Source organism: Protomyctophum bolini, assembly GCF_963924005.1.
Source record: "Protomyctophum bolini genome assembly, chromosome: 11".
Lineage (NCBI taxonomy): Eukaryota > Metazoa > Chordata > Actinopteri > Myctophiformes > Myctophidae > Protomyctophum > Protomyctophum bolini.
In genome coordinates, this window is record NC_137872.1 from 28,624,177 (window position 1) to 28,634,921 (window position 10,745).

General features: G+C 42.7%; 1 protein-coding gene across 1 annotated transcript in view; it reads left to right on the forward strand.

Moving 5' to 3' along the window:
- Positions 1 to 10,745, forward strand: part of kcnh4a (potassium voltage-gated channel, subfamily H (eag-related), member 4a) — a gene marked incomplete at both ends in the record, with an annotated part of 28,228 nt that overhangs the window by 15,968 nt on the left and 1,515 nt on the right. Inside the window, 11 exons of the mRNA XM_080775121.1 lie at positions 363 to 520; positions 679 to 886; positions 2,490 to 2,684; positions 3,208 to 3,407; positions 5,446 to 5,695; positions 5,904 to 6,118; positions 7,414 to 7,452; positions 8,065 to 8,390; positions 8,479 to 8,558; positions 8,924 to 9,000; positions 9,453 to 10,197. Of these exons, the coding sequence (XP_080631247.1) occupies positions 363 to 520; positions 679 to 886; positions 2,490 to 2,684; positions 3,208 to 3,407; positions 5,446 to 5,695; positions 5,904 to 6,118; positions 7,414 to 7,452; positions 8,065 to 8,390; positions 8,479 to 8,558; positions 8,924 to 9,000; positions 9,453 to 10,197 (2,493 nt within the window). The remainder of the gene's footprint in view (positions 1 to 362; positions 521 to 678; positions 887 to 2,489; positions 2,685 to 3,207; positions 3,408 to 5,445; positions 5,696 to 5,903; positions 6,119 to 7,413; positions 7,453 to 8,064; positions 8,391 to 8,478; positions 8,559 to 8,923; positions 9,001 to 9,452; positions 10,198 to 10,745) is intronic.

Here is a 10,745-nt window from a genome sequence, read left to right on the forward strand (position 1 = left end):
TCAATACCTTTGTCTGGTGACAATTATGCACAGTGAAACGTCTGAGAAAATTCATTTATAGAAGTCTGACTCTGAACAAAATGTCATTTTTAGATTGTATAGTTCTACGTAAGTTTTGTTTAAAGATGTACTTCCACAAACTAAATGCCTTTTCGCATACTGACAAATTTTTCGGTAATCAAACACATTTATTTGTAAATAGATAATACATTTAGCATCGACTCTAATGGAGGGTAAGAAGGATTGCTAGTGCTACATGAATACTCAGTATTAATTAATCCGTTGTAACTCTGAGACTGTACAAATGGACGAATGTACACTCTCGGCATTTCACCGTGTATATTTTCACCGTTCACATTCAGATATCGTGGTGAATTTCCGGACCACCTATGTGAGCCAGTCGGGTCAGGTGGTGTACGATGCCCGTTCCATCTACCTGCATTACTGCACCTCCTGGTTCTTTATAGATCTGATCGCTGCGCTGCCCTTTGACCTGCTGTATGCCTTCAACATTACAGTGGTGAGATGTTGCTCTCTCTCTCTCTCTCTCTCTCTCTCTCTGTGTTTTTTAGACAGCCCATGAGTCATGAATATAGTAGCTAATAGATAATGCAATGCTTTTTCTGTATTTCTCTGTGGCTTGTGTACAGTGTGACCTGTACAGTGCTCTCATTCCAGGCCTCTCTAATGCACCTGCTGAAGACGGTGCGTTTACTGCGGCTGCTGCGCCTGTTGCAGAAGCTGGACCGCTACTCGCAGTACAGCGCCGTGGTCCTGACCCTGCTGATGTCTGTGTTTGCCCTGCTGGCCCACTGGATGGCGTGCGTCTGGTACGTCATCGGACGCAAGCAGATAGAGAGCACTGACCCTGTCACGTGGGACATAGGTGAGAACATGTGCGTGCGTGCGTGTGTTTGTGTGACCACACTGACTACACGTGTCTGATTCCGTGCTTCAAAACTCAAGAATGGACAAATCAATTCTCAAGTTTGCGATACAAGCCTGATTGCCCTCTGTTACCCGTCACATCATTGATTCATCCTGTTTGCGGCACAATCAAGAACAGGAAAATGTTGCACAGATACTAGGGATGGAAATTATAGATTCATTCATTAATTGATAACCGTATCAATTGATTAACCGGTTTGTTGATAAGTGGCGTTTTTAATTATTTATCTGAGAATCTTACTTTCCCTTTTCCCTTTCCCATTTTGTTTAAAGAAAGAATACAAAAGGCATATTATATTCCTTAATCAAATATTTATTTGACCATTTCAGATACAGGGCCAGGCAATGGCATCTTTGTATGAGAAATGAAATGAAGTGCACTGTCTTGTCTGTTACTTCACATGCAAACGCAGAGACGTTTCTGTGGCTATACTAGGCCTAACCGGCCATACGCACGCGTAAACATCATTACATTCACAGAAAACCACCCAATGATAGAACTACAGACGATTAACTACTAACATCCCTAACAGATACAGTATACAGTACGTATCACTGCCCTGCCTTCAAGGAATTCTATACATTACACACAGAAATACATGAATCAAATCACGGTTTTGATTGCTAAAGATCTACGCCGTGCCACTGGACGGCACAGGGATTCATGTCTCACACAATAGGTAGTGTGTGAGTGTGTGTGTGTGTGTGTGTGTGTGTGTGTGTGTGTGTGTGTGTGTGTGTGTGTGTGTGTGTGTGTGCGTGTGTGTGTGTGTGTGTGTGTGTGTGTGTGTGTGTGTGTGTGTGTGTGTGTGTGTGTGTGCACTCAAGAGTTAAATTGACAACAAGGTTTGTTTGTACCATGTTTGCACATGTTCCTGTGTGTTTGACAGCTTTCAATTCACACATCAGAAAGAACAATATCACTTTTCCATGAGCAGCTAATTGGACTGGCCCAGCACTGCCAGTGCTAGCCAGGCATGAATGCATCAGCAGAGCTTGAAGCTCTTTGGTTCCCCGCAGCTCCCCTGCTGCCACTCCCACCGCTAGCATGGCAGCCCCAGGAAGTTCAGGTCACAGAGTAATGGGCAGTAATGCCCCCCCACTGCACTTTTATTTTATAATCACATTTATCTCCGCTAACACACAGGAAGACTCTGTGGAACGGCGGGTCATCAGTTAAGCCTGAAAAGACACACTGGAGGGAGCAATTAATGAAGCTTTCTGCTTTACGATGCAGTGGTGGAAGCAGTAGGCTACTCTGATGTGAAAACGGCAATACCACAATATAAGACGTAAAGGGCCTTAATTTATTCAAAATTTCACTTGAGTAAAGGTACAAAAGCACTGGCATCAAATTGGGTTTTAGACTAAAGTGTTATCGTATTTTTCGTGTTGAGAACTAGCACTCGTGCTAATACACTGTAAGCAACACATCTACAAATTGTACAATGTCCATGTCAAATAAACATAACATTACATAACATAACATAACATCTCTCTCTCTCTCTCTCTCTCTCTGTATATCTCCCCTGGTCCACAAGGCTGGCTCCAGGAGCTGGGTAAGCGCCTGGAGACCCCGTACATCAACAGCACCGTGGGGGGTCCCTCCATGCCCAGTGCGTACATCGCCTCTCTCTATTTCACCCTCAGTAGCCTCACCAGTGTAGGCTTTGGCAACGTGTGTGCCAACACCGACGCGGAGAAGATCTTCTCCATCTGCATCATGCTCATGGGTGGTGAGTTCATCAGAAACTGTTGACGATCCTTCCTGTGATTCATTTGCTGATATAAACACACACACGCACACGCACACGCACATGCACACGCACACGCACACGCACACGCACATGCACTCGTGCTGAGAAGGGTGCTATATAAATAAAGGTTATTCATTCATTCATTCATTCATTCACACCCACTATTGTTCTCTCTCTGCTCTTCTATTGAGTAATGTACATTATAGCCTGTGGTTGAGGAGGACCACTGCTGGTTGACAAGAGATATTGCATCAAAATCAAAGGGAAATGTCTCACCCTCCAAAACAGGCTCTCCCTTATAACAGTAGCAATTTCAATGAGTGCAGAGCACAGGGGACCTGGAATTGAATCCCGGGTAGGATATAAAATGTATGGATTGCAGCCAGTGGTGTAAAGTAACTAAATACATTTACTCAAGTAGGTACTGCACTTTCCAGGATTTGACTGTGTACTTAGCCAGAGAAAATATCAAATTATGTTTCTGCTCCCCTGCCCCACCTAGCCCTGATGCACGCGGTGGTCTTCGGTAATGTGACGGCTATCATCCAGCGCATGTACTCTAGACGCTCACTCTACCATACAAGAATGAAGGACCTCAAGGACTTCATCCGTGTACATCGTCTGCCTCAACTGCTAAAGCAGCGGATGCTGGAATATTTCCAGGCCACCTGGTCTGTGAACAATGGCATCAATGCCAATGAGGTTGGTGAACTGAACTGAACTGAACTGAACTAACCCAGCGACCCTATAATTCTGGGCATATCAATCTATTTTCACACTTTGGTGAAAATAGCAGACAGCAACAGGCTCACAATACATCGCAACACTGTCTATTGTGAGTTTGTAGATCAGGTATGGTTGCTATTTGACATGCAACTAAGTATATATAATAGGGTTTATGGATATTTGGATAAGAATATTGGATTTGTAAGTCTTTTACGAGCCTGGCTGTCAGGCAAGTCCCACCTTCTCTCATGTGCAGTCTTCTGTAAATGTTAACACACATTTAACTGTTTACACGTTGTCTTGTCCTTTTCAGTGTCAGTACAGTGTCAATTATTGGCGTTTGAGTTGTTGCTAGAATCCATAGTCAGAATCTTGATTGTTAAAATATAAGACATTGACTCATGAATGTCTTAGGCTACTGTATCTAGGCTTAGGAGTTTAAAATTAGGGACTTTGGCACCAAACACAGTATCAGTCCTAGGACTCAGGAGCAGCACCCTGTCTAATTATATGGATGTGGAAAAAGAGCGAATACTCATTAACACTCTCACCGTCCCTAGCTTTAGAGAATTTATTCACTGTTGAAGCTAAGAGACAGTCAATGAGTGTCAGGGTGTGACAGTCAACACATGCTGCCTTTAGCATCTTGCATCTGTTTTTACAGTGCAACCTTGCATGTCATCTTGCATCTGTTTTTACAGTGCAACCTTGCATGTCATGTCAGTGCAACTATTTCCCTTTCTGATCACACTTTTGTCTGATGTCACACGCAACAGAAACCGTTGCCTAACAATGCTGGTTTTAGATAGAAGATTTCTTCCTCCTCCAGATGTCTTAATTAGATAATTAGAATAACATGTTTTCACTTTCCCATAATATGCTGTCTTGGGGGAAAAAGGAAAATACTTTGTTGATCATTTATCACGTGAAGTGTTCGGTACATGTTGGAGTTATTCTGAGCTCTTACTTACAAATCTATGCATGGTTTTTCTATACATATCACTTCCTTTTGAAATTTGTAAATTGAAATCCTCCAGACATTTGGACAGAAATTGCATGAATAAGCAATTGTAGAAACCACAACCACGTCAGGTCAAACATGGAAATTACAGCTATCCAATTAATTTGTTTCAAAGTAGTACATGGTCTCATGCTTCTCATGGCTAGTCTATTGAAGACAACAGACAGTGCAGACAAGTACACGTGATATCCATCCAATGAGACATTGATTGTTATGATTGTTATAACACTGGTTCCCGAACACTGGGTCGAGGACACATTGTTAGGGGTCCCCTTATTTTTTGTTTCTTAAATTAGATTTTTAACAAAAAAAATCATTTTTTTTCAGTAACTTAAAAAAATCTACGAAATTCCACAAATTAGAAGAAAATAAGTGGTGAGAATAGCCGATCTACAAGTTCACAACGCTGCGTGAAGCGACGTGTTGTAAGCTGATCTGCTATTTTCACTGGCTTGGGTCCCGGGAGAATGTCTAATTTCTGTTTTGGGTCACAGGCTAAAAAGTTTGGAAACAATTAACTGCCCTAGAAAAATAGACTAAAAAGAGACGTCTCAGAATCTAAAGGGCTTTCTAGAGCAGTGGTTCCCAAACTTTTTCATGTCAAGGACCCCCAAATTGACACTAATTAGCCCGCGGACCCCCATTTGAAAAGATATTCCAGGGACCCGCATAAGAGAAGATTTTTACGGCCCTCGCAGTGATTCTCAACCGGCTTAATTTCAAGGACCCCCAGTTTGACAGGCATATTAGTCAACGGACTCCCATTTAATGGAGGAATGGCATTTCTATGGGACCCCAATTTATATTGCAAAATCAATGTTAATTTAACTCTCAGAGTGTACAAATGGAACCAATCCAAAACCAATCCATTTAGCTGGGGACCCCCTGGAACTCCCTCAAAGACCCTCTGGGGTTCCCCGGACCACTGTTCTAGAGACATTCGCCTTGTTCAGACTGATCTGATGAGGGCTTTCAACTCCTCTCTCTCTTTAGCTGCTGCATGACTTCCCAGACGAGCTACGAGCGGACATCGCCATGCACTTGAACAAGGACATTCTGCAGCTGCCTGTGTTTGAGAGCGCCAGCAGGGGGTGCCTGCGCTCTCTCTCCCTGCACGTCAAGACCTCTTTCTGTGCACCTGGGGAGTACCTCATCCGTCAGGGAGACGCCCTGCAGGCCAACTACTTTGTCTGCTCCGGATCCCTGGAAGTGCTGAAGGACGGCATGGTTCTTGCTATCCTGGGTTAGTGCAGGTGTTCTCACTTCTCAACGTTTTTTGGCTGGGAACCCCCGGAAATGCTTTGGCGTTTTGGGCTGGGAACCCCCGGAAATGCTTTGGACATGTCTCTTGTACTTAAGTACAGTACTAAAGTAAATGTATTTAGTTACTTTACGCCACTGGTCTTCAATGCATTGTGTAACCCTTCTGTTTTTTGACCTGATCTGTGCAGGTAAAGGTGACCTAATTGGGGCTGACCTACCAGGGAATGATCAAGTGATTAAGACCAATGCAGACGTGAAGGCTTTGACCTACTGTGACTTGCAGTACATCAGTGTCAGGGCTCTGCAGGAGGTCCTGGCACTCTACCCAGAGTATGGCAGCCGTTTCAACTCAGACATCCACCACAACCTCACATACAACCTGCGAGAAGGCAGTGACGCTGAAGTAAGACGTGTGCAATTGAATATAGGTTAAATCAATTACATTTTATTGTAGTGCCGGCACGCGGGACGCGGCCGGGTCGAGGCCGGGTCCCCTTTGAGGCTGAGCCTGACCATGCATTTAGTAATGTAGCAATTAAGATTTTGTATTTTCTTCAACGGAACAGTGCACTAAACTTTTGTGCACTGTTCCGTGGAAGTGCGTCAATGCTCAATGTTGTCAGTTACTGGGATGTCTGAGGTTAAGAAATTCCACTGAAATGTGAGTTAGAATCTCAAAGTCTACCAGCTTGCCTGATTGAGTCATCATTATTAGGAAATGTGCAGATATAATCATGTCATCATGTGTCTGCTCTATCAGTACTGTATATCAGTTAACCTGAGTTTAATGGAAGGTTGGATAAAATAAGAATGGAATAAGGGTAAGCGTGGGATAGGAAAGGAATAGATCAGTGCTTCTCAAAAAATAAATACGTAAATTGGCTCTGGACCACTTCAGAGCCAAAAGTACATTTAAATTTAATAATGCCTGAGCTTGATATAATTTGTTGCACGTAGTATCGTGCAATGAATGAAATCAAGTCCTTAACAGTCATGATTTCATTTTAATATTTTTATTAGCTATTTATTGAAATATCTTCTTACATTTGATGGACTTTTGAAATACTGTATTATTGAAATATATTTTAATACATTTAACAAAGGCATTCTATTTACATTTTAAAACATTTTCCCATGGACCACCTGCAGGCCTATTATGCCATGGACCACTAGTAGTCTGTAGACCATCGGTTGAGAAACAGTGGTTGTATAGTTAGACATGGAATGCAAGTGTTACGAAAGCACTAATCGAAGCCCATATCCCATCCCGACACAACAGTGGTCCCCAGGTTGATTCTTAAAGCTCATACATACTCCAGTTTTTGGTGATAGATTATCACAGCTATCACCCCGTTCACTGATTGGTCTAGAAGTTGGGTAAACCACAGGGAGGCGGCGTCAATCCTTAAGGACATCACCGCGAGTATGATGGCCTCAACTCTTATCACCGTTTTAGGTGATAAGCTATCATCTAAAACGGTGATAACCTATCACCAAAAACTGGAGTATGTATGAGCCTAAATCAGGGTGGTGGTCCCTTGTTCACAATCAATTGAAAACCCCTGCTGTAGCATACAGTATATATTACGTAGTGTGTTAAATATATACTACAGATGCTTCAAGTTATATGCTGCCATATATACTTTGCGACCACACCACAGTTGTGTATATCTGCTAACTTTGATAATATATCTATAGGGACGAACAAGATTTTCAAGATCTCCCATGCTGTCTCAGGTATTTCTGCCTCACAGAGCTATTTATTTCTCATTTAATACAGTACATTTGACACATTCACCAATCTGCAGCAATTAATGTTTGTACAGTACTGTAACTGTACATATTATATGTCACAATTCAACAATGGGTATACCAAAGCAACTGACTTACCTGTGGTGAGTCAGTATACCATAATTATTCCCTGTGCAACACAAGGAATAATAACAGGTGCGGATGTAGTGGCTATACGCTTGCGGTCAATGGACAATTGACAATTTTCAAAAGCTTTCACGCAACATACTACATATATAGCGTAGCGGTAGAAAACACCACTGTGTGAAAATAGTAACCGAAATGGCTGCAGTGGTGGAAGTAAAGTGCACTGGTGGCAATAAGGTGTATATTTTAAAGTGCAGTACAATACTAACAAATAGCAGTATATAAGAAATGGCAATGCAAAATATGAAGGGAATCTGCACAGTCTGTAAACTAGTCCTGTTACAGTTTGTCACTTTTTCCAGTTCAGGAGTCTTATTCGCTGTTTACATAAAACTTATTTGACAAACATAATAATTTCCTTCAATAATCCTTTGAACTAAGAAATCGTTTTTCTAACTCTCATCTCCCTAGGATCGGCTTGGAATGAATCACAAACTACCATTCATTGTTGAGACGGACAAGGTGGATCACGGGCAAGACATGGGCCACTGGATTCACCAACCCAGCCTGAGCACCACCCGGTTGAGAGAAGAGCTTCACCACGTCCATGCCCTCCGACCTCGATCACCCGTTCAGGGATGTAGAGGCCGTAGCCCATCTCCCCAGCTACTTAACACTGACAATCTCTTGTCCTCTCCATTACCCACTCTTCGACATGACACAGACACGAGCCATAGACCATCCAAACTGCCCATCCCTTCCGTACATTGTGTCAGTCCTCTGGACTTGAGCCCCAGGTAATCAATTCCAATCAGTTTTAGCCAGATATTAATTGGTTTTCAGATTGCTCTATAATGATGTAACTCTTATTCCTGTCTCTTCCAGGGTTGTGGATGGAATTGAAGATAATGGGCATGCGTTTCATTTTAATGTAGAGCAGACTGAGTCAAAGACTAATGGAAAAGGTAATTAATTCACAGGCTTCATCAGTGGTAGGCTGCTATAGTTGTAACAATTAATGAACAGTGAAAAACTTGATCAAAAGGATATCTCAGGGGTAAGAGCTTGGCCATTACTTATTCATGTAAAGTTTGTTCAACATACAGAGGAGGAAGTTTTTGAGACCCAAAACATACAGCGCCTGTAGGCCTACTGTATTATATATCTCAAATATCTAGGAACATTGTACTAATAATTACTACTTAGATTAATTATTACATATATACATTTTTGTTAACCCATTTGAAGTATCAGACACTAGGCTACTAGACTAAATATAAGCAACATTCATTTTTATTTAACATACTTTGTGTTCTACACCCTTTTATAGACCATTTCCAGATTAGTGCTAACCTGCTTCTGGAGACAGAGGAGGTGAGACAGAATATCGGCAAGCTTAACAATGAGGTACAGTATTTAGTGACCTTAGACCAACTGAATGACAGACATATAACACAATCTATGAATAGAAACATTTAACTAGGTGACAAACATTTTTATGTCAAACATTTTGTTCCTCCTTCATATAGTCACTACTCTACTTTCACAGCTCCTCGAGGGCTGGGTACACTACATACTGTATCTAAAAGCAGGACTCTCAACTTTTTCTTGACATACTTTCAGGACACAAGTTAAATGTTCGGGTTATGTGAACAAAATTGTTACAACCAAAGTCTAATGTACTACAGAAAGTGTATGCTCCAATTTTACATTCATAATTTGAAGCAGCCACACATTCTACACCATAGTCTCAAGTTTATTTCTTAGCAATTAGAAGTAGCTTAAACATACAGTATGGCATTAGAAATCAGAAATCCTTCATTGCCTTCTTCCTTTTTCCTTCCTTTTTTTCTTTACAGATGAGCAACTTGAATCAAGAAATATCTAACCTGGCCAAGGAACTCCGTGAGATGATGCATTTCTTGCAGACCCATGTCACCATGCCGCACTATACCACCCCAGTCTCAACATACCCCTGTAGCATACAGATGGCTTCCAGTGCCAGTGTGACAGCTTCCAGTGATTGGCAGACACATGTGCCTTTTAATATGGCAACAGGGCCTCATCTCCATCACAAGCCAATTAGCCAACCTGACAGAAATGTGTGGGGTCACAGTGGAGTACCCAACCATGGCATAAATCTCACTCAAGGCCAGAGACTTGAGCATTTGCATGGACTGTCCAGTCCTGTGTCATCTTGTGTACACATATGCTGCTCTGACAGAGAAACAACCACTACTCACAGACTACAGAGTCAATGTGGTCCCTTACAAACCTCCAGAACAATACCCAACTCCTCCTACATGACCCAAACTCATGGTCAGGGAGGCCCATCCGTCCTTGGACTTAGCTCTGCCTTTCAAAGCATCCCAGTGACTTGTCAGGGCCCTCGGGTGGGATGCAAGGCCTCGGTTCCCACTTTGAGCAGCAGCTGTCACCTAATGTGTTCTGCAAGAAACCTCAGCCAGTCCTATCCCTCGCTGAGTGTGCAAGCCAACTCTGATCTCACACAATCTACCAACTCACCAACACCCATCCATGTCTCTGTCACCCCTCTGTCACCCCTACCGGCCATCCAGCAGTCCACACTGCTTTTAGCTCCCTGTAGCTGTAGCTCAGGGGTCTATACCTCAGCAAGCACAACACACAGCCAGGGTCCCCTTGGTTCTATCAGTGGTCCAAGACAGAATGATCTGGTAGGATGCAGCCCTATCCACCAGACAGAGAACCTACTATACAGTACAGTGCTGGGGTCTTCTACAGGAACAGATTGCATACTTCCTAAGCATCCAGAGAGGACAGATAAAGAGGTTGTAGATTCAGAGACTAGCAGCAGTAGGTCTACTCCAACTGTAGAAGTTGGACCCATTTAGGGTGTGGAGCTGTGGAGGGGACATACCCTGAAGAATTGTTTAAGAATTGCATTGTGGCTACGAGCTGTGCAAACCCTTTTCTTTTCAGTTATTTATCTCCCGTGGTCAGCTCCTCCTCACTACTGGTGTGTATTCCTGTTCTATTGTTTGGATGACACAAGCCTGACACTTATTGCATAGGCTACATCAAACAATACTGCATGAATGATGACATGTCAGTGACTACAATGACTTTCACCCTGTATCAGTTTCCCTTCTTTCTGAGCCAGTAACAGAGTA